General features: G+C 36.6%; 1 protein-coding gene across 2 annotated transcripts; it reads left to right on the forward strand.

Annotated features, from left to right (window-relative positions):
- Positions 1 to 662: 662 nt before the first annotated feature.
- On the forward strand, positions 663 to 24839 carry fer1l6 (fer-1 like family member 6). 2 transcript variants are annotated; one of them, XM_057335656.1, is made up of 43 exons: positions 663 to 678; positions 771 to 864; positions 2217 to 2296; positions 2471 to 2579; positions 2668 to 2722; positions 3156 to 3287; positions 3372 to 3434; positions 3511 to 3589; positions 3703 to 3859; positions 4734 to 4920; positions 5065 to 5257; positions 5616 to 5917; positions 6973 to 7081; positions 7155 to 7308; positions 7403 to 7523; positions 7622 to 7722; positions 8296 to 8386; positions 8499 to 8618; positions 9763 to 9915; positions 10369 to 10546; positions 10693 to 10817; positions 11499 to 11633; positions 11769 to 11915; positions 13070 to 13171; positions 13997 to 14158; positions 14270 to 14441; positions 14770 to 14903; positions 15025 to 15147; positions 15253 to 15298; positions 15392 to 15436; positions 17109 to 17185; positions 18334 to 18462; positions 18560 to 18679; positions 19289 to 19416; positions 19726 to 19896; positions 19996 to 20150; positions 20234 to 20376; positions 20449 to 20537; positions 20624 to 20722; positions 21210 to 21451; positions 21605 to 21762; positions 22432 to 22532; positions 22940 to 24839. In XM_057335656.1, exons 2-43 carry the CDS (start codon positions 839 to 841, stop codon positions 23118 to 23120), a joined length of 5394 nt encoding a protein of 1797 aa, XP_057191639.1. In that variant the 5' UTR covers positions 663 to 678; positions 771 to 838; the 3' UTR covers positions 23121 to 24839. The 2 variants fall into 2 exon arrangements, with proteins under 2 accessions (XP_057191639.1, XP_057191640.1); XM_057335657.1 differs by lacking the exons at positions 663 to 678; positions 15392 to 15436 and having other exon boundaries at positions 719 to 864.
- The last annotated feature ends 5 nt before the right edge of the window (positions 24840 to 24844 follow it).

Genomic DNA, 24844 nt, shown 5'->3' on the forward strand with positions numbered 1-24844 from the left:
CAAATGAATTTTTGGCTTAAAAAACAAAAATGTTCCCGTGCTACTTAAGACTGTTTTTTCTTCACATATTTGATCCCAGCCTGGTGATGACAAATACAGAGTTCAATATTTGAGTTGTTGTGGGCTGTACATATTTACCAGAGAGGAGTATCCTCGCACATCCTGCTTTCATATTTAAAGTCAGCAAACAGTGTCTTGCCAAGAAGGACTTTCAACTTTAACAAACTCTGTAACAACAGCCTCATTTGTTTAACAGCAACATTTGGGCTCTTGTCATGAACAAAAAAGTCAAAGCTGACTGTTTCAACACCTAAAGCCAAGGACATTACCTTTTATCTCTTTGTGACATCTGTCTTACACAACCATGTAAAAACAGTGTTCAACTAAAGACGCTCGATTGCCATGTGTCAAATATTTGATGGCCTCTGATAAGGGAAATAAAAATAACATGCACTGAAAACTAGGTATTATGCACAATATTTCCATCTGAACTTTTTATTGGAGGAAAAAAGTTGTCATGTCTTCATCTGGCAGTGTCACCTATTTTACACCTATTTGGTCCGATCAGAAGTGTTAAATGTTGTGTGGTTCATTGGAGTCTTCAAGACAACACGTGCTGTCTTCCACCCTTGTTTGTAAAGTACTCGTCCATCAACAGAAAGTCAAACAGACATCCAGGTAGGAAGTAAACCGATTGTCTACTTGCATGGAAGGAGCCTCATTCATTTACAACATCTCCAGCTGTGCTCTCCTCTTGTGTTTTTTTCCAGCGCCGTCCGTTCCTAACCTGGATCTTGGAATACTGGCAGTTTTTCTTAAGTAAATTTCAGCTGAAGGAATGGACCAAGATAAAAACAGCCAAGGGTAAGAAACTCTTCTGCTGGCTTGTCGTTGACCTTTCTTGTGCACTTTCTTTCAAAATTAAAAATGATATACTGTATAAGCAGATGCATTTATGCAAAACAACATTTACACACAAAACTTTATACACATTTTCCTGCTTTTAACAGGCAGTTGTAAATGCTTAGAGTGGATTCCAACACTCTTTGAATGGAGGTGCTTTACAATACTAGAAGAACCATTTTTGCTGAATGATGCCATTGAGAACATTTAACATCCGAAGAACCTTTATGTTTCACAAAAGGTTGTAGTGGAAAGGGGTTCTTTAGATTAAGAAAAATGAAAGAAATGGTTTTCATAAGAACCTTTGACGGAATGGTTCTTTGAGGAACCAAAAATATTTCTTCTATGGTATCGCTGTGAAGAAACTATTGTGGCACCTTTTTTAAGAGTGAGACTGCTGCAATTCTTTAATTCCTCACCCGGATTTTTTACCACGAGGACATAAGATATTAATCTCACCGCGAGAAACGAGAGAGTAAAGTAAAGGGAGAAAGAGAGAGTAAAATGGACAGTAAAGGAGGGAAAATCGGCTGTGCAAAGGTTGTTTTCCTTAAAATAAGGAATTTGTGCTCATTGTAATTGAACATTTACTAGCGTTTTTTACTGATTATTGGAAATACACCATCCACTAATAAATAGTGTAAGTGTATGCAATGTGAGAATGTTTAATAGTGTGGAAAAGTTCAATAAAAAACACAATTTTCAGGGCAAAATGGTTAAAAATATTATATTAAATCTTAAATATTAAAGAAAATATTAAATTGTATTAATAATGATACTTTACTTAAAATCTTTACCGCGAAGACTATAGAAGCTGTTTTAATGCTGCATACAATTTACCTGTGTTTTCTGGTTATATTCTAAGGGAGACTAAGAAATATTGATATACAGTAAGCAGTATATAATACATATGTTATCTGGTCATTCTACCATTGCTAAAAGAAGAAATCTAATGGTGACATGGTGGCCTTTTATTGCCAAATCTACTTTCATATCTACGAAGGTTTCAAGTCGAGTTGTGTGTCACATACAGTAAGCTACACACACACATATTATTTTCCCTTCAGGTCCGCGTCGTGTTATCTGTGAAAGACGACTGTGTGTTTTTCATTTTCATTTTTAAGCTGAACACACCAAAATATTTTCATTCAAAAGGATTTTGAAACCAAACTCCTTAGACTTGTTTTTTCCAGCTAATGAGATACGTGACAAGTAACCTCTATTCCTCTATACATAGGCAATGCCAATTGAATGTGTACTTAATAAGGTCTGAAATTTCACTTTAGTTTATTCTATTTGTTTATTTACTGCAGCAAAAAAGTGTTTGGATTAAAAGTGAAGAAGAAAAGGAAAAGCAACAAGGGTCTTGTGATCGCAAACAAAGGCGCTGCAGGTAAGACTGTGAAGGCAAACATGAGGTTGTGTAAGTAAAGATGTTGAGCTTATTATGGAGATTAACTGCGTGGTTTTGTTGACACAGATGATTAATGCATCCAATTCAGTCATGCAACATGCAACTGAGTCTAACCAAACACTAACCAAAACTTTGTCACATTGAACCTTTCAGAGCCTGAATCTGAAACTAATCCAGACGAGCCAGCCGTGTCAAACGCTGAAAATAATGAAGCAACCACTCCTGAAGACTTTTCCTTTCGACACGATCCTAATACTAAAAGGTTTTGCTCTTAAAATTGTTGATGCAGCAAAATGTTTTGTTTATTCATGTACAAGAATAAGTTCATTCTTTTTTCTGATGCATTAAAGGTCTAAACTTGTGACCAAGATATTGGAAAGCGAGAGCAAACCACAACAGTTTCAGGTAGAATTGAATTCTATTTGGATGCTTATTGACTTCAATTTTGTTAAAGTGATAGTTCACCCCAAAATAAAAATCTTGTCATCATTTACTCGCACTTTTATCATTTTAAACCTGTTTGAGTTTCTTTCTTCAGCAGAACACATAAGAAGATATTTTGAAGAATGTTATTTACCGACACCCATTGACTTGCATTGGTTTTGTCTCCATACAATAGCAGTGAGTGGGTGCCGGCGCTGCTCGGTTACCAACATTCTTCAAATGATCTTTTTTGTGTTCTGCGGAAAAAAGAAAGTCATACAGGTTTGAAATGACTAGAGGATGAGCAAATGATGAAAGAACTTTTATTTTAGGCTGAACTGTCACTTTAATGTTTATGATGAGATGGTTGGTATTAAAGAGTTGTCTTTCATCTTAAATCTTGTATCTTTCTAAGATCTCCATCAATATAACCGAAGCTCGGCAGCTGGTTGGGGATAATATAGACCCTAGTGTTGTCATTGAAATTGGAGATGAGAAAAAACAAACCTCTGTGAAGGAAGGAACCAACGCCCCCTTTTATAATGAGGTAATGACATGTTCTTATATACAATAAAAAGATAATAATAAGAATAAAACAAATGTTTCCTAACTGCTTCTCCCTCTGCAACAGTATTTTGTGTTTGACTTTTTTTGTCATCAACACATCTTTTTTGACAAAGTCATCAAACTATCAGTAAGTACACATGCGAATAAAAGTTTTCTTCAACTTTCAGAGATGACATTAACAAACTGATGCATTTCTTTCAAAGGTGATGCACTCAAAGATCATGAAGGGCTACTGTGTGGGAACCTTCAAGATTGATGTTGGAACGGTTTACGCCCAACCTGGTAAACACATGGATGTTTGCACAGTTGTTTGTTGTCTCTTCTTCAGTTAATGATGACACTTACGGGGTATCTAAGAATCAGGTTGGACACTAATCACGTCCTTACTGTGTCAGGCCATCAGTTCGTCAACAAGTGGGCAAAGCTAACAAACCCAGCCGACATCCACACAGGGGTTAAAGGACACCTGAAGTGTGACATCAGCATCTCAGGAAAGGGAGATGTTGCACGACCGTCCCAGAAGTTTAGTGATGCCGAGGAACAGATAGAAAAGTAAGATCACAGATTTTTACTACACGGTTATCACGATATCTAATAAAACTTTGGTGGGGCTGTCAAACAATAAATCGCTTCCAGAATAAAAGGTTATGTTTACATAATTTATGTCTGTACTGTGCGTATACATTTTGTATTTATAAAAACATACACATACATGCATATATTTAAGAAAAATATCAAATATATAAATTTTTTATTTGTGGACTGTCAAATGATAAATCGCGACTAATCGCATCCAAAATAAAAGTTTGTGTTTACATAATATATGTCTGTGTAATGTGCACATTAATTTTGCATTAACAAACACATACACATACATGTGTACATAATTGGGATATATGTACATGCGTTTATTTAAATTTACCAATAGTTTAAATGATATATGTTTATTCATTTTTACATTTGATGTTTTTCTTAAAAATATACATGTATGTGAATGTTTTTCTAAATACAGAACTAATATGCACAATACACAGACATATATTATGCGATTAATCGTGATTAATCGTTTGACAGGCCTACTTTAATTGATATAAATAAATACATCTAAATATTTCCTAAATATGTATACATTCATCTTTTATTTTGTTTATTTTGTTTTCTCTTTTTTTGTGTAGGGAGGTACAGTATAGCGAGAGAGAGAGTTTGTAACTATTGTGGCTTTTAAAGCAACACTTTAAACGCGTTATTATGCCATGTGTAGGATTAACATGATATCGAAAATCATGGATTTGTCAATGCCAGTATATTGTGACACCCCAGCATAGTAGATACTATACAAAGAAACTAAGACAAAGAGCCCTCTTGTGTATTTCCATCTGCTAAAAGGATGCTAAAACACATCTCTTCTGCTTTCGTCTGTCTCCAGGAACCTCCTGCTTCCTGAAGGCTTAAACCCCGAGCGGCCATGGGCTCGGTTTTATGTGATAGTGTACCGAGCAGAAGGTCTTCCCAGAATAAACTCCAGTATCATGGCCAATGTGACCAAAGCCTTCGTTGGAGATAACACAGCCCTTATAGATCCTTATGTAGAGGTGTCCTTCTTTGGTCAAGTTGTAAGTTTACAATCCAGCATTTTCTTAAACCTACAAATGCGAAACAATTGAACGGTCCCGATGTGTCCATCGCGGTGTCTCTATCTGGAGTTCAACTGTGTTTTTGTGTGTGATATTTGTTTTTATTTCTGTCGTGCATGAAAGGGTAGGACGTCGACGCAGAAGAGCACAGCAGATCCAGTGTGGAATGAGCAGGTGGTTTTTAAGGAGATGTTTCCACCGCTGTGCCAAAGACTGAAGATTCGGGTACTGGATGAAGGCAGCATGAATGATGTGGCCATTGGGACTCATTACATCGATCTGCACACCATCTCAAATGATGAAGATGGAGACAATGGTTTGTCATTTTCTTTCATTATTTTTTGTGGAACACAAAAGAAGATATTTTGAGGAAAAAATATGTTTGTGTCTATACAATGGAAGTCAAGGGGGCCAATGTTGTTTGGTTACCAAAATTTCTTCAAAATATCTAAAAAATTATGTTATACAGGTTTTGAATGACATGAGGATGAGTAAATGATGAAAGAGAAAATGTTGAGGTGGACTGTCCCTTTAAGTGTCTAAATACAATTTGGAGCCAATGCATGTCAAGGCCATCTTGCTATAACTACCCACATTTAAATACATTAGTAGACGTATAGCTTCCCCTCTTAAATATGTCATATATTCTTTCATCATTTATTGCTCCTACCAAGGTTTCCTGCCCACATTCGGACCATCATGGATCAACATCTACGGCTCACTTCGTAATTCCACACTGGTGGACGACAGTCAGCTGAACGAGGGTGTCGGAGAGGGCGTGTCGTACCGGGGAAGGCTTTATATAGAGCTGATGGTGGAGATCTTGAGTGGAGGTGCTGAATCGAAATCCCTGTCCAGGATGAAGGGAGGGAAAACGGGCACTAAAGATCCAAAAGCTGCAGCGGGGACAGGAGGTGAGGAGGAGAAGAGCAAGAACACAGGACCTGAGGTGATGCCGGTAGAGCCCCTACAGAAGGTAAAGTCCTGCTGTAATGCACCAACATTTTTGGTTGGCAACATTTCGGTGCCCCAAGCAGACATGCCCACAGAAAAAAAAAAAGTATTTTAAGACGCGTTCGTCTAGTGGCACAGATTTCATTTAGCCGAGGCCATTTGCGAGGGCTTTTCACAGTTTTGCATTGTTGCAAAGCAGCTGCACTGAAACATTGTGAAACAAACAGAAAATAATTATAAAAACAGATATAGTGATGATAATAAAAATAACATATATTCGCAATTAATCGCATCCAGAATAAAAGTGTGTTTACATAATATATGTCTGTGTACTGTGCATATTCATTTTGTATTTATAAAAACATACACATACATTTAAGAAAAAATGTAAAAAATAAAATTTAATACAAAAGAATTTAAATTATTGGTAAATATAAAGAAATGTATACTGTATATATACGCAGTGTTGGGTAAGTTACTCTGAAAAAGTAATGAATTACTAGTTATTAATTACATATTCAATAGTGTAATTAGATTACTGTACAAATTACTCTCTCCAAAAAGTATTTAGTTACTTATTACTAATTACTTTCTATATCCTATATCAACCTTGATTAGTGAAATGATTCAAGGATAGACATGAAACGGCTTATTTAATTCATTCAAATAAATAATATTAAACTACATAAATTACTCTTATTAACTGACCAAAGTATTACAAATGTGAGAATTATACATTAAAGCACCGATTTTAAAGTTAGATTCTGAATTTTGATGTCAGTTCCACTATTGCACACACATATATTACACAAAGTATTTAGTTTAATTACATCAGAAGTAACTGTAATTAAATTACAAGGGAAAGTAATTAAATTACAGTAACTAATTACTTAGTTACTAGTTATACCCAACACTGTATATACGTGTATGTTTTTGTGTTTATAAACACAAAATTAATATGCACAGTACACATACATATATAATGTAAACACAAACTTTTATTCTGGATGCGATTAATCGCAATTAATCGCTTGACAGCCCTAATATATAATAACCTTGAGTCATCTTTAAATCTAGGTGGCTGATGAAGACGTGGAATCTTTCCTCCTCTTTGGTTCTGTGTTTGAAGCTTCCATGATTGACAGGAAATTAGGCGACAGACCCATCAGCCTTGAGTTCACTATCGGTAAATACGAGAGGAAACATGGCGACAACAATTCATCCACAAAATATATTCTAAATATGTGCCTTTTATTCAGGTAACTTTGGGAACTTCATAGATGGCACTACACTTCCTCCAAAGAAAAAGCTTGAAGATGTGTCCTTGACCACTCCTCTTCTAGACACCACAGCTACAACACCATGCAAATCCAGTACAACCCCAGAGAAACCGCTTTTTGGAGATGCACAGAGGTGCCAAGAACAACCTCCACTAACCGTCTTTCATTAAATATCAAGAAATACTTCTGTCAGAAATTAAACTGGATAAATAATATTGTCTGTGCAGGCACTATATGTATTTGCCAATCTCAAAGCGAAAGCCCTGTGTCTATACTTATTCCAACTGGGAGGATCGGGCCTATCGTCTCCATCACTCCAACATGCTGGACACTATTGCCCTGATGTTTGTATGTCAGATTTCAGCACACTATGTGTTTATTGCATCACCATTTGACCGGGTATTCATATGGTTATCTGTATTATATTTGATGTTTGTTGAATGCAGGAGGATGGAGTTGCTAAAGTGAAGGAACTGGATAAAATGTTAAATCCCAAGGCAGAGAGTCTCATGAAACATGTTTTACGGGAGTTCTGCAAAGATACCAGGTAGGCCTACAGATGGACGTTTTAGTTCTTATTGCCCTTGAAAAGGTTGTTGAAAACATTTTGTAGTGGTAACAATCATAATTTAATTTTTTTAAGTTTATTAAACTTTTTTAGTGCAAAAATGTAGGCAATTTTTCATTCCTTGTTTAATTACCCTAATAATGTCTTATCTTATTCATGAAGGTATTATGGTATGCAGCGTTATTATAGTTTTAAATTAACTTTTGTTTTTCGATTTTTCGTTTTTATGTTCATTTTTGTTCAATTTTTTGCCATTTTTTTTACATGCTTTTGTCATTTTATTATTTATTTGTCTATTTCTTATGTTGCAATATAAGATTAATACATTTTAATTTAATTATAATTTTTGTCTATTATCATAATTTTAGTGCCTTAAACCTATTTCAGTTTAAGTTTTTCAGATCATTTTTAAGCCAATATTTTACAGTATTTGATTTCAATGAACAGAAATGTTTTCAAAGTTTTAATTTTAGTAAGCCAAAATAACCTTGTATTTTCTGAATATGTTCATACTGATTTGATTGTAATTTTATGTCATTTGATTTACTGAAGAGAGTTTATCGCCTTTGCTGAAAAGAAGGTGAAGGGAGCCAACTTGACTTTACTGGACAAAAAGAGACTCACGATGTGTAAACAGGAACTGGTGGGTCTCTTTTCTGCACGTTCTGATAAGCTTTCTGCAAATCGTCATGCTTTTCTGTCTTTAAATAAACGGTGGCAGTTTATTTTCAATGTTCTATGTTGTTTTTCTTCAGGAGAGTATGATTAAAGTATCAGAAGGAATTCTTGAGCCCAAGAGGAGAGCCTTGACCGTTACAGAGATGCTGCAGGAAGTCCAGAAAATCAAAAAGAAACTGAGATTTCTGGTGGAAGAGGTTGGCTTGTGTTATGATATAATATGCAAATGATTGAACTTCCATATGTGTATTTAGTAGTAAGTACATTTGGTTGTGGTTGGGAGGCATTGAGTGAATATTTTGTCAGAAAGATTAACTCTTCGTGAAAAGAGTTCATGTGTTTTTATTACATTTACATTACATTTGACGGTTTTATACAAAGCGACTTACAGTGCATTCAGGCTATACATTTGTTTTTTATTTTTGCTTTACACTCATTTTCTTTATCATCACAATAAATTCAGATGGCAAATTCACATTTACAAATCACATAAGATCTGATTTATTGTATAGTGACGCTGAAGATTTAAAAGTGGAAGAGCGGCACAATAAGCGGTAGTGGTAGTTAACATAACTGCAATAGAAAAATAAAGACCATTTTTGAGAATTGTTTCTAAGACAACAGTCTATTATGTATTATATGTTTATTATAGACAAGTGTATATACAGCAGCTGAAATAATTAAGAGGCCATTTTAAAGCACCATTTCAGTTTTTTCTGAATTGACTATTTGTAGGTATGTGTTTAGGTAAAATGATCATTTTTTTGTTTAATTCTGTGAACTACTTACCATATTTTTACTAAATTTGGAATACAAATATTGTTTTTATTTGCAGAAAATAAAAACTGGAGAAACAGGTGCTCTGAATATTTTTTAGACCTCAAATACTGCAAAGAAAGCAAGTTCATATTCACTTTTAAGCATTAAGTCATATTTCTACATGTACAGAATTTAAGAAAAGTTCGAAAAATATTTTTTCATGTGATCACCTTGTTTTAATCACAGTTTTCATGCTGTCAGTCTTTCACATTGCTGTCGGATGACTTTGTCACTCCTGATGTTTGATTTTGTTGACGTTCAACAGACACTAGACTGAAATTGCCACAATATGTCTAGAAATGCTGATTAAATGAACATTTGGAATGCTCTCTTCATTTCTTCTGCGGCTGTATGTCTGTTATATATGATATATTTTAGGCATGATTACTTCTATGTAATACATGGGAGATGTCAGTTTTGCAAAGTTTGTTTTTCATTTCTTTCCCCCTAAAACTAACTCCATGCGATTGATGTAAATCTCCTTCATTACTAACACTGTTGTCCATCTCATGTCTGTCTCAGCCTCAGCACACTCTGCCGGATGTGTTTGTGAGCATGGTCAGTAATAACAAGCGTTTGGCACACGCCAGAATCCCTGCTCGGCACCTGCTCTTCTCAGAAAGTCAAGAGCAGAAAGGCAAAGACTGTGGGAAGATCATCACGCTGTTTCTTAAGGTGTGAACTCTTACAAACAGGACTCATCAAATGGGCTGTGAATGAAATAATGACAACCTGCCCTTTGCTGCAAGTCCTTTAATGCAGTGGTTCTCAAACTTTTTTGTTGTAAGGCCCCCTTTGTGTAGAGTGCATTCCTTTGCTGCCCCCCAAATAAAGACTTATAATCTTAAACTTAGAATTTTAATTAAACCAAAAACATATTCAGTTATACAATGCAGGAACATCAATTCTTTTGGTTGGTGGTTATTTTTCATACAATTCATGATAAATTTCTATATTTCATAAAATGCCACAAAATCTGTGGCCCCCCGGAGCCATCTTGGGGCCCCTCAGGGGGGGCAGGGCCCCCAGTTTGAGAACCACTGCTTTAATGTCATTTTTGAGCATATACGTCATAAATACACCATGAATTTTTATGCATCAGTAAGATGTATTTTTTATGTATTTAAGCCTCCAGGAAAGCGTGGACCGGGGTGGACCGTCCAGGCTAAACTGGATGTGTTCCTGTGGCTGGGAACTTCTAAAGACTCGTTCCACATGTTGGAAAATCTCCCGTCAGGCTTTGAGGCGGAAGCTGTGTCCTCAGAAGACAGGAGTGGACTTCCACCTGAGAATTTACTATACAAGGGTAAGACTTCTTAACACCATACAGTAGTTATGTGAATGAATGCAAGAGGCTTTATTTTATTGACAGTATTAGTGAAATATTTGTATATTTAAATAATGTCATTCTAGCCTGTATGACTGCTTTGTGACATTTATGTCATTTTACAGAGCAGCACAAGTTCCAGCTGCGAGCTCATATGTACCAGGCTCGAGGTCTCATCGCTGCGGATAACACAGGCCTGTCTGACCCTTTCGCCTGGGTGTCTTTTATGTCCAACAGTCAAAGCACTGCTGTAAGCATGACACATCTGCTATTCACTTCTATACCCAAAACTCTTGATAGGTGGCGCTGTTGACTGCACACCTAAAATAGACCTGCGAAGATTCACTGCAGATGATTGACAGCACGTCTACTTGAATCCTGAACAATCAGTCTTAGATCAAGCGCACAGCAAATGTGACCCTGAACCTTAAAACCAGTCATAAGTCGGACGGGTGTATTTGGAGCGATAGCCAACAATACATCGTATGGGTAAAAATCTTTAGGTCTTAAGTAAAAATCATGTTCCATGAAGATATTTTGTAAATTACCAACCGTAAATATATCAAAACTTTATTTTTGTGAGTGGATGCAGCAAAATCGCAAACAAAAATGGCCAGAAACACGCACCCAAACTTCGCTCGCTGCTGCCCGCTCTTTGGGAATTACCCACTCAAGTTTGGTATCTACGTAAAGCTTTCAGGTTCATCTACCCTTAGATTCTACATTTTCAAATAGTTGTATCTCGACCAAATATTGCCCTATCCTAACAAACTGTACATCAATGGAAAGCTTATTTATTCAGCTTGACAGATGATGTATAAATCTCCGTTTCGAAAAATTGACCCTTATGACCCCTATGTGGTCAAAGGTCACGAATATGAAAGCAAATCACTTTGTAATTTAAAAAGATTGTTATTTATACATTTTGTAGATCATCAACCAAACTTTGACACCCACTTGGAACCAGATGCTCCTGATAGAAAATGTGTCTCTGCATGGAGAGCTTCACGAAATCGTCCAGGAACCTCCGCGAGTTGTGATTGAAGTGTATGATGATGATGCAGTGGTGAGGAAAATACATTTCAGCTTAGTGAGGATGATTGTATAGAATTGATCATTGTATTCAGGCTTGATTTAAGTCTCTTACGCAATTTTAAATTACAGTCTTTAAATGCCCTAAAGTGATGGTTTACACCCTCAGGGTACGGAATATTTGGGATCGACAGTGGCTGTTCCAGTAGTGAACGTGTGTGAGGAGCAGTACTCCCCCCCTCAGCTGCAGTACAGCCCTCTGTTCTGTGGGAATCTGTCAGGAGGAGACATACTGGGAGCCTTTGAACTCATTCAGGTCCGTTTATACAAACACAACACGTAAGGTATAATGTACAGGCAGCCGGTTGTTATAGCAGAGATAATAATGTTATTTCGCCATAACAGCCAGCTGCTTGTACATTATCCCGCCTATTACACGGCTACTTGCCACATGAGAAAAAAATAGACATGAAATGTGAATTTGAAATATTTTATTAGCTCATTTTTACCGAATGCAGACCATACGCGAGAAACTCGTTTACTTTCGGATTTAAGGTAAGAAACGACGTTCAAATGTCACGAACAGGCAATTCGGTTTAATAATTTGCAAATATAATGTCATATATGTTATTAAAAGACATATTTATATTTAATTTGTCAAAAAAACCCTGTAAAAATGATTCGCTGCATCCGGGTTACCGTGTGTTATTAGTTTTGAGAGGTTGTTATCTGGGAATAACGAACCTGCAAATGTCGCGACTGGCCAATCAGAATGAAGCATTCCAACGAGCCGTGTAATAAATGAAAATAATGTTCATTCGGTTATTTTATAATGATATAATGTCCAGAGATGAAAACGTTTGTCAAGATGCCTTGCTTGTTGGAAGTAGGGCTGCACAGTTCCGAAGAAAATAAAGTGATTTGCTAAATAATGAGATGCAATGTGATTTGCTCCATCAGCAAACAATTCTCAGCACCTCAGACCTCGGTACACACTACCCTCACTTCAAACATTGAATTGGACCCCTCTACTACCGACAGTTACAGACCTGTCTCTCTCCTCCCATTTATTGCAAAAACACTTGAAAGGGTGGATAATCCATTTTCATTGGATTCAAAATATATTTAAAAACTGAACATTATATACGTAACTAACATACATGTTTCACATGAATTCTGGGAATACTGCATCAAAATAAAACTTTGACTAGTATTAAAACCATTCAGTTCCTGCAAACCATCGAAACATGTGCATTTGTGTATTATTATTTTGTATTATTTATATCTTGCAGCCCTTGTTTGAAGGTTGTACACGCTTTGTGTCCTATAAGTACTTTATTTATTTAGGGTTAAACAATAGACAGATAGATTGTTATTCAGTTAATGATCCTCCACATACTGAATGTAACGTTGACATCTGTCTTAGAATGGTATAAAATGTGCTGTCTTGTCTTACTCATAATTCTGTAGGTCTCAGGAGAACACAAACTCCCTGCATTTGATAAACCGGAGGGAGGGGTTTTCCCAGTGCCCGCAAACATCCGACCTGTGCTCTGCAAATACAGAATAGAGGTGAACAAATGATGACTTACTGGCTGTATATAGCGTATTATAAAACAAGTATACAGACAAATCACTGCCAGTTTTTTCTTCTTTTTCCGATTCCACTAAATATATATATTTTTAATTCGTTTAAAATATGTAAACTTATGCTTTTGGAAGATTATTTTATTCATTGAAGTTGAAGTGAACCCATGACTTCAGCATTGCTAGCAAAACGTGTCGCAAGTACAGGAAAGGAGATGTTTACACCGCCTAATGTTTTTTAGTGTAAAATCAGGTCAATAGCTACGCTACGAATGCAGCACGAGAGTATGCAGCGAAATGGAAACTGAAAGACAACTACGTCTTTTTTTCCATAAGCCTTGTGAATTACCATTTTTACAAAGACAAGCAGAATCTTTCAAAAACCGTTCATTTAAAAAAAAGTGTTTTCACATTAAAATTGCATGCATGGATATGGTCCTGTAGCTATATTTACTTTATTGGATGTTACATTTGTGCTCGTAATTGTTTAAAAATATAATGTGTATTTTTATTTGCACAATAATTAATATAGTCACACTTCACAACAATGTAAACATTAAATTAACATTAGTTAATACATTATCTAACATAAACTAACCGTGTGCAATATATTTAACAGCATTTATTCATCTTTGTACGTGCTAGTTAATACGAATACAGATGTTCTTTGTTTGCCCATGTTTGTTTATTGTGTATTAACTAATGTAAACTGATACAGGTTGTGGTTTTAAATATTCATTTAAATGTGCATTATACATATTGAATAGTAGGTAATACAATACAATTTTTTTACTTTTATTTGTTCTGCAGGTTTTGTTCTGGGGCCTGAGAGAACTGAAGAAGGTTCAGCTCTTATCTGTTGATAGGCCTCAAGCGTTTATCAAGTGTGCAGGCGGAGGCGTCAACTCTTCAGTTATACAGAGTTACAAGAAAAACTCAAACTTCACAATGCTGGTGGATGCCTTTGATGTGGTAAATCGACTGACGTTCTGTTTACTGTTGATGTGTGCCATTGTCCCTATCACACTGCTGGTGTTTTCCGCTGATCTCAGCGTATCTCTGGCTGCTGTTGTTGCTTCATAGGAACTGCCTGAAGATGAACACCTGCTCCCCCCTCTCACCATCACTGTGGTTGACTGGAGGGCCTTTGGGCGGAGCACGCTTGTGGGTAGTCATGTGATTAACAACCTGGCTTTATTTAAACACATCCCCACAATAGCCAAACAGCCAAAGCAGGAGGCCGAAAACGTTGCTGGTAAAGGACTTACAATCACGTTTTATGCAATATTAGCATGAGCTGATTATTTAAATATGATAAGCGTTACAAACATTTTTGGTAATGTTTGGTAAGAAAAAAATGCAATTTTTTTCTCAACAGATTTGTCCAAAAAAAGTTTTAATTTGCATAAATATGTGCGAATACTACCAAATAATCTCAGGAAAACCTGGACGAGCCCCCAAAACTTTTAGATTCCCAAGTGTTCCAGTATTTATTCAGATGTAACTTCAAATAGTTAAAACGCTGGGTTATTGTTATGTTTAATTTACACTTGAATAACCGTGTGGTTTGTTTCCACCTGTAGTCGCTGCACTATCTATTCAGCAGAGTGTTGTGCCAAAGCCAGAAGAAGAGATTGCCATTGACATAGAGCACGAGGAGACACCCACACTTCACCCCAAACCTGAACCAGAATCAGCAGAATGTCCAGACCAAAGGGTTTGTTTTCAATGCACTTAGTTAAAACATACATACAAGTAGGGAACAAAACTGCTGACAGACACATACACACACACACCTGGCCCAGTTTACGAGTATAATATCTCTTGATAAATATCAGGTGTCCAAGAAGTCCAAACGAAGGTCGACTAAGAGGAAGAAACGCACAGCGGCTGATGAGTCGGCAGATAATGTTATCGACTGGTGGTCCAAGTATTATGCATCAGTGGAGAAGATCCAACTGGTAAACTTCTAAACTACTAAAATAAACAATCCTACCTATACCTTAGGTGGTCCAGATATAATGTTTCATGCTAACTAGTCTTTTGCACCAAAACGTCATTCTTAGGCCAAGCAAAACGAAAGCAATCCATTTCCACTGCTCTTTGATAATGGTAAGTGATTTCTGAGTTTATTCACTGGACCATGCAAACACGTCACATTTTACCTTTGGTCAAACATCATGCCCATGTTATGATATGTTTCAGTACTTCCATTGGAGAACATTGTGTCAGAAGGATTGATCAATCTGGGTAAGAATAGTTTGAAAACTGTCAAGTGTATTGCATGGTCCCATACCTTGATCTGGTTAATAGGATTGAATATAGGCCAACTGAAGTTTTATTCATAATGCATGTCATGTCATACACCAGAAACAAAATGACAGTGGCTTTGAAAAGTTTTCATAATTCATGTGCAGTAAATGTTACACTCATGTGAAGAGATCACGTGATATTTTGCAGTCTCAGTGTACTGATCTGCACCTCTGTTTCCTTTGTTTGCACACATATAGCTGTTGCCGTTATGTTAAAGTGTGAAGTTTGTATTTGCTTCATGATTTTATATGTGTTTCACTTAAAATAGTTATTTCAATGTTTAAAAAGTGTGATGTTTCAGTAATGATAAACCGTGTGCTAGTAAATATGTTTGACATTCCTTATATGTAATTCCTAATACTGTATATATATATATATTTTGATCTGGAATACTTGATTCCGATTGGCTGGTCGCCATAATCCATTCCCTGATAACAACCACCTAAAAAGTAATAATTCTCACTTATCCGGGTGAGTCATCTGTACCGGTGCAATTGAATATTACAGAAATAAAATCTAAAAAAATATTTTAAAATATAACATATCACTGCTGTCCTTCTGAAACCTTGTATCTGCAAATTTTATTTTTTTTGCGATAAATCGTTACTATTAGTCAGCCTTTATATTTGTCACTGGGTTTTGCAAACATCTAACCAATAAAAAGTATTAAAAAGTGCTTGTTAACTTTGACAACACATTATGTAATCACTTAAAGGGATAGTTCGTCCAAAAATGAAAATTCTGTCATCATTTAATAACCATCAGATTGTTCCAAACCTGTATAAATTTCTTTGTTGTGCTCAACACAAAGGAAGATATTTGGAAGAATGTCTGTAACCAAACCGCTCTCACCCCCCATTGACTCCCATAGTATTTATTTCCCCTACTATTGCAGTACATGGGGGATGACATCTCTTTGGTTATTTACATTCTTCAAAATATCTTCCTTGACGTTTAGCAGAACAAAGAAATTTATACAGGTTTGGAACAATCTGAGGGTGAGTAAATGATGGCAGAATTGTCATTTTTAGGTGAACTATCCCTTTAAAAAGTACAGTGTTTTTCTATTACCAGAAAAACTGGTAATCTGCTAAATCTGTATATAGTTTCAGAATGACAACGACGATATATGAAAAAACTTGTTGTAACACTGAAAGTAAATGGGTTTTCCTTGAAAAAGGTCTTCATTTGTAACACATCAGCTAATAAAATATTTAAAACCTATATTTAATATCTAATAATTTACTCCTGAGCTAAGTAACCGTGTAATCAACAGGATAATGTCCAGCCGCCCGGTTGTTATGTAAGGGATAATGTACAGGCAGCCGGTTGTTATCGCAGAAATAGCAGCTTGTACATTATGCCGATTCTGGCCAATCAGAATCAAGCAATCCAACGAGCCGTGTAATAATGTGAAATAAACCCCTTCAGTGTGATATAAGACCCTCCGCTTCACATCAAGTCCCAATCACACAGTCAGGATTTATTCTGGGATAACGCCCAGGTGGCTGTATATGACCCATTATGAGCACCAGTGTACACATGTGCTTATACCCCTGTCACACACCCAGTTGTCTTGGTTTAATGTTATCTTTTTTGTGATATCTAGCTTCGGGTCTTAAGGACAGGAAAAAAGAGATTAATTTCAAGAGTGTGGCAGAACAGCCCAAGCTTGCGACATTACAGGTAAAAAAACATACAGGTACATCTCAAAAAAATTAGAATATCGTGAAAAAGGTCAATATTATTTGTCACTCATTTCAGAAAGTGAAACCCATATATTATATAGATTCATTACACATAGAGTGAAATATTTCAAGCCTTTATTACTTGAAATTTTGATGATTATGGCTTACAGATAATGAAAACCCCAAATTCAGTGTCTCGGAAAATTTGAATATTACATAAGATCAATAAAAAAAGGATATTTTAAACAGAAATGTCAGGCTTCTGAAAAGTATGTTCATTTCTTTGCACTCAATATTAGGTTGGGCCTCCGTTTGCATGAATTACTGCATCAATGTGGCGTGGCATGGAGGCAATCAGCCTGTGGCACTGCTCAGGTGTAATGGAAGCCCAGGTTGCTTTGATAGCGGCCTTCAGGTCATCTGCATTGTTGGGTCTGGTGTCTCTCATCTTCCTCTTGACAATACCCCATAGATTCTCTATGGGGTTCAGGTCAGGCGGGTTTGCTGGCCAATCAAGCACAGTACCACCATGGTCATTGAACCAGCTTTTGGTACCTTTGGCAGTGTGGGCAGGTGCCAAGTCCTGCTGGAAAATGAAATCAGCACCTTCATAAAGCTTGTCAGCAGAAGGAAGCATAAAGTGCTCTAAAATGTCCTGGTGGACTTCAGAAAACACAGTGGACCAACACCAGCAGATGACATGGCAGCCCAAATCATCACTGACTGTGGAAACTTCACACTGGACTTCAAGCAACATGGATTCTGTGCCTCTCCTCTCTTCCTCCAGACTCTGGGACCCTGATTTCCAAATGAAATGCAAAATTTACTTTCATCTGAAAAGAGGACTTTGGTCCACTGTGTTTTCTGAAGTCCACAGTCAACGCAGCCATCTACCAGGACATTTTAGAGCACTTTATGCTTCCTTCTGCTGACAAGAAATAAAGGCTTGAAATATTTCACTCTATGTGTAATGAATCTATGTAATATATGGGTTTCACTTTCTGAAATGAGTGACAAAAAATATTGACCTTATTCACGATATTCAAATTTTTTGAGATGTACCTGTATTTTAATACAGTGCTTGGTTTGACATATACTGTCTATACATTAAATGTGATGGGATTTTTCCTTTAAAATTGATTCAAGGTATATGACAAAGAACTGGAAGCTGAGTTTGGACCCTTTGATGACTGGGTGAAAACCTTTCCGCTCTGTCGAGGAAAGGCCAACGAGGAGGAAAGCTCTGCCGATGAGAGATTTGTTGGGAAGTTTAAGGTAAACTGGTTTTGCATGCAGTAAGCTGCATGGGGGATTTTTAAGGTCGTCTGCAGTGCAATGGCATCAAAATTTCCATCATTGATTCTCCCACCAGGGCAGGTTTTGTCTGTACAAAGTGCCAGAAAAAGATGTTGAGGAGGATGGGTTTAAAATAACCCAGGGTATTCCTCCAAACACGGCGGTGGACGCCATAATCCGAGTGTACATAGTTGCAGTAAGTTCCGTCTACACTTTTCATACTAGTGATAAAGCGATGTATCGGCATCGGCCGATATTTTTTCTGTTCGACCACTATAAAGCGCATTAGCGTTTCGTTCTAAAAAAGACCACTCATATGTAAAGACAGTGTTTTACACATAGAAAAATGACCACCGTTAAATGGGTCATGTATCGTGAATGAGATACAAATATTGCATAAGTACTAATAATACGTTAGAATTCTTATATATTTTATACATATTTAGCCGTATATGATTAACTTTATGTCGTATGGACCTTCTCATGTGTGTAATGGGCTAAGCTACATTAAAACACACATCTCTCATTTACTGTGGTTGCATTTGTGTTATAGTGTCCTCTTATCGGCCTTAGTACTTTCCTATTATAGGTATTAGTATTGAATGTTTTAAAAATCTCAATTATCAATAACAATGTATTATTTTAGTGGAACGAGTAATAAGGGAAATGGAGTAATGTAGAACAAATGAGTTTTAAGGTGTGGTGCATATAGGGAAAAGAACAAATATCAGCGACCATATCTATAGAGGTGTTATAATAAATAATCTCATATACTGAAGATTCATGTTTTTATGATTTCATCAAGGCATTTAACTTGCACCCAGCGGACCCCGATGGCAAAGCAGACCCTTACATAGTGCTTAAACTGGGAAAAACTGATATCAAGGACAGAGAGAACTACATCCCAAAACAACTCAACCCAGTGTTTGGAAGGTAAATGAGAACAAAGATTCAAGTGTTAGTTCACTCAAAAATATAAACTCCGTCCTCATTTATACACCCTCATGTCGTTCAAAACGTGTATATGACTTTCTTCTGTCAAACAACTAAAAAGATACTCTTGAGAAATGTCTCCGTGTTCAACAATGGAGGTCAATGGGGATCATTGTTGTTCGGTTCTGCAGAAGATAGAAAGTCATACAGGTTTGGAATGACATGAGGGTGAATCAATGATTTTCATTTTTGGGTTAATTGAGTGTTCTTTGGGGTCAATTGGCTCATTCTCTAACATCTCCTACACAGATCCTTCGAAATTCAAGCCACTTTTCCCAAGGAGTCCCTTCTAACGGTTCTCATTTACGACTATGATGCTGTCGGTGGTGATGATTTGATTGGAGAAACACAGATCGATTTGGAGAACCGCTTTTACAGCCGACATCATGCCACCTGTGGTCTGCCGACCGAATATGACAAGTGAGTAATTTCCTTGTATACTTGATTTTACAATCTCGCTCACAAGTTAGTTTGGTGTCTTTGACCATTGGTATTTTCAATCAATCTGATGTCACCCAGCGATGGTTATAACGCATGGAGAGACGCGCTCAAGCCAACTGACCTGTTGATTAAACTGTGCAAGGACAACGGGCTGAACAGTCCTCGTTTCACTCCCGGACGTATTTCCATTGGGAACAAAGTCTTCACTGGTAAAACTTTATTCGTAGATGAAGGTAAGTCTTAGTCCTACGTCACATCATGGATCAACTGTTGATTGTTCAATAGTAACCAAGGGACCTGTGCTGTGACATCACAGATCAGATGGTGGAGTCATACGAGCATCTGGCTTTAAAGGTGCTACAAAGGTGGTCAGAGATGCCAGATGTGGGCTGTAAACTTGTCCCGGAGCACATTGAAACTCGCACCCTGTACCTCAAGAACAAACCAGGACTGGACCAGGTAAGTCTGTTGCATTTGAATGATTGAGTTTGTTTGTGTGCGATGTGTAAAGTTGTCGTTAATGTTCCTCAGGGCCAGCTGCAGATGTGGGTTGACATTTTTCCTATGGATATGCCTAATCTTGGTCCTCCCGTGGACATCTCCCCTCGCAAACCCAAAGGGTTAGTCAAAGATCCATGACATCACCGAGCAAACCATCGAGATGGTTTTGTGATGGAGATTTACACCTGTTGTGTTTTTCATGAAGGTATGAACTGAGAATCATTATCTGGAATACTGAAGATGTTATACTGGAGGACACCAACTTCATAACAGGACAGCAGTCGAGTGACATTTACGTCAAAGGGTAAAATTTCGTATACCTACATGAAAAGGTTTATCGAGGCATATTGTATATAAAGGTATAAAGTCACCCGAATGGATAGTGATCCAGTAACAGTCCTTAAAGTTCAGAATGTGCAATCCGTAACTTCTGCTTCTCTATCGCCATCTCTGTTTGAAACGTAAAACTGCAGGTTACTTTACGTACTTCGTTTTTTGTGTATCGAAAAACGGCTGACAATTCTTTTGAAATCTGACCTGACAGTTCAAACTATAAATCATTATTATAAACTTTCTGTTGTGAATCAGGGTGAGGTTACGTTTTTTTTATCCAAAAAAGTCAGATTGCTGCTTTAAAAAAAGGTTCTTGATACTGTAATGTTTTCCAAGTCTTCCTTAGATTAGTAATATTGTGTTTTGAGAGTATTTTCCCCAAACTTTAGAATTAAAGTAAATAATAAAATCTGGGAAAGAGTGGCCCTCGACAAATGATGCATTTCGTGTTCATTCAGGTGGTTAAAGGGTCTTGAAGATGACGGCCAGGAGACCGATGTTCATTACAACTCTTTGACCGGAGAGGGTAACTTCAACTGGCGCTTTGTGTTCCCCTTCAACTACCTGCCGGCTGAGAAAGTGGTGGTGGTGCAGAAGCGAGAACACATCTACTCTCTGGATAAAACTGAGCAGAAGATCCCTGCAGTCCTTGTGTTGCAGGTGTGGGACTTTGAGAGGCTTTCATCTGATGATTTCCTGGGTAAGAAAGCGCTCGTGCCAGGTTCTCACCATTGCAAAACACATTAGGAGAACTCTAGTCTTTAGTCTCTCCTGGTGTAATTTAACCCTTTCATGCATCGAGGTCAGCTATCAAAAAGCCCTGTCTTGCTTTTGCATTTTTTGTTCTTCACAGGCTCGGTGGAGTTGGACCTGCATAGGTTTCCACATGGTGCTAAATCAGCTAAAGCCTGTAAAGTGGAGATGTTGATGGAAAGTTTAGAAAACATCTCTATCTTCCAGCAGAAACGCTCCAAAGGCTGGTGGCCCTTCAATAAAGCTGGAGAACTCACAGTATGTTTTCATTTTTATGAAATATCTATTTACCTCCCGATCTAAAACTTCACAGCTATGTATTTGGAAATATATGGAAGGCTTAGGGCACTTGGTCTCCAGAGAGGTGGTTTAAAGGGACAGTTCACCCAAAAATAAAAATTCCGTCATCATTTACTCACCTTCGAGTTGTTCCAAATCTGTATAAATTTCTTGGTTCTGATAAACACAGAAAAAGATATTTGGACGAATGCTTGTAACCAAACAGTTTTTGAACCCCATTAACTACCATAGTAGGAAACATTACTTGTAGGACATGCAAACCGTTCTGGGGCCTTTTTGACTACAATTGCCATTTTTCCTACTATGGTAGTCAAAGGAGTCCAAGAACTGTTTGCTTACAAGCATTCGTCCAAATATATTTCTGTGTTAAACCAAACAAAGAAGTTTTTACAGGTTTGGAACAACTACAGAGTGAGTAATTCATGACAGAATTTTCATTTGTGGGTGAACTATCCCTTTAAGATGCATTTTAGATGGAACAGCCAAGTTAAGACAAGAGAAAATGTCCATTCACTATGCTATAACCAAATGATGATCGGTTTGGTATTGTTTCTTATCTGTAGTTTCAACAAATTGTAATAAAAGAAAATGAGTATAAATTAGTATCAAAACTGTTTTTTTCCTTAGGGGAAAGTAGAGGCGGAGTTCCACCTGGTAACAGCAGAAGAGGCAGAAAAAAGCCCAGTCGGCCGTGCACGCAAGGAGCCTGAGCCTTTGGAAAAACCAAAGTAATTTTCACTTAACTTAGTAACTTTTTCCTTTACATGATTACACATTAACTAATTTTAGAATGCATGTTTTAAAGCTTGTATGCTATGATGTGCTTTATCCTGTGATAGACTGATATATCAAAGTGGTAGATCATTTTGGTCGTTATGTGATTTTTTTTGTTCGGGCGCCAAATTGTGCATCAGCGTTTTGTTCCCTATAAGGGCACTGAGATGTTAACCAGCATCTGACAGACAGTAAAAAGACAATCATCATTCACTTTTTAATGCAACGTCATGTTGTCACACATTGCTTTCTCGGTCATTAAAATTCATTTTTTCTTTTAATTACAATTACATTGGGCAATGTGTGCAGCTCTGTGTATACAACTAATACTTCTAATATCAAATATTTTATTTTTCTCTAGTCGACCAGACACATCCTTCTCTTGGTTTATGAATCCATTCAAGTGCTTCTTTCACCTGATCTGGGGGAACTACAAGAAATACATCATTGCAGGCCTGGTGCTGTTGATCTTGACCTTGTTCCTGGTTCTTATCTTCTATACCCTACCAGGGGCCATTAGTTCTAAGATAGTAAACGGGTGATCAAATCACACAAAAAACATGACAGATTCACAAGATCAGCACATTTTCACTTCTTTTTGATGTTGTTGCTTTAATGAAAGCTTATGTGTAAAGACACAGGTTAGTTGGGCTTACGTAAGCATGTTTTTTTTAGAAACAGTCCATTACTCAATATGATAGTTTGACATGAATAGTTTAATAACGTTTACACAACATAAAAACACTAGACACAGGATATTAAAATGATCAGTTCATAACTCCAGGAAGCAAATGTTTATTAATATTTAACTAGTGTAAACTATCTTAAAGGGATAGTTCTTCAAAAAATGAAAATTATGTCATCATTTAGGCTACTCACCCTCAGAATGTTCCAAATCTGTATAAATGTCACAAATGAAGATATTTGTAATAATGTCAGTAACCAAACCGCTCTCATCCCCCATTGACTCCCATAGCATAGGGGGGGATGAGATCTGTTTGGTTACTGACATTCTTCCAAATATCTTTATTTGTGTTTAGCAGAACAAAGACATTTATACAGGTTTGGGACATTCTGAGGGTGAATAAATGAGGACAGAATTTTCATTTTTGGGTTAACTATCCCTTTAAACCTGCAGACATTTGAAATGATGACAACTCAAAATTAACATTTTCATAAATACAATTACATAAACAAGCAAGTTCGATCGCATTACCTTTGTAAAAGTTTTACTGTTCTTTATATGCTTCGTTCATATTCTCTAACTAATGCCCATGTTTAAGTAATTCAAAAAATGTAAATGTACTTTTGATTTATAGATAAAACATTTAAATGTACTATTTGAGTTGCTGATGTTTTGTGATTCGCAAAGCATAGAATAGAGTTATGTACCGTATATGCACTTTATATAATGTTGGTTTGAAAGTGGGTAACACTTTACAATAAGGACTCATTTATTATCACACTACAAAGTAATACAAATAAATCTATCTTTCTGATTTAAAATAGTAAAAGTTGAAGTACTAGGATAAATAAATGCTGTGGAAGTTCATGTTAACTGAACTAATGTTAACAAATGGAACCTGATTGTAACGTGTCACCAAAATGTCTGAAGTAAATCCTCTTGGTTTAAATTTTGTTCCCTAAAAACTAATTCCAATCTTAATGAATAAACATCTTTTAGAAAAACATTACAAACTCGAACTTGTTTGCTGAAACTTAAGAACTATATTTACTTAACACATTAAACTCGACCAGTCTGGTAAAAATCTAACACGATAATCTGTTAATACAGCACACATAACACTGAGCACTGGCATTCAGCAATACTGACTATTAACAAATGCAACTGTCAGGTTATTATAGCCAACAATGACAACTTTTAGAAAAAAGGCCACTAAAAAAGAATAAGGTATATTGTTTAATACGCCATCTGCTTTCATCTTGCTGTCCAGGGTCTATATAATGCTGCATTTATGCTGGCTTTTCTCAAGTCATAATTGAAGTAAACAAGAGCCAACATAACTACCATAAAGTAGTAATTATGCCCAGTTAAATATGGTGTAAAATCCGTTGAGCCAATGTTCTTAAGAAATATTAATAGGTATACAGTATAAGGTCATTTTCATTAAGTTCAGCTGTATTAAGCTGAATGTACTGTTTTATATGCATCACAGTCGTCGAATGTATACTGTTACTGAAATGATTTTGGATTAATGTGATTAAAATGTACTGAGGTTTTTCTGAAAAACCTGATGTATCACAG

This window comes from Triplophysa rosa, linkage group LG6 (assembly GCF_024868665.1).
Source record: "Triplophysa rosa linkage group LG6, Trosa_1v2, whole genome shotgun sequence".
Taxonomy (NCBI): domain Eukaryota; kingdom Metazoa; phylum Chordata; class Actinopteri; order Cypriniformes; family Nemacheilidae; genus Triplophysa; species Triplophysa rosa.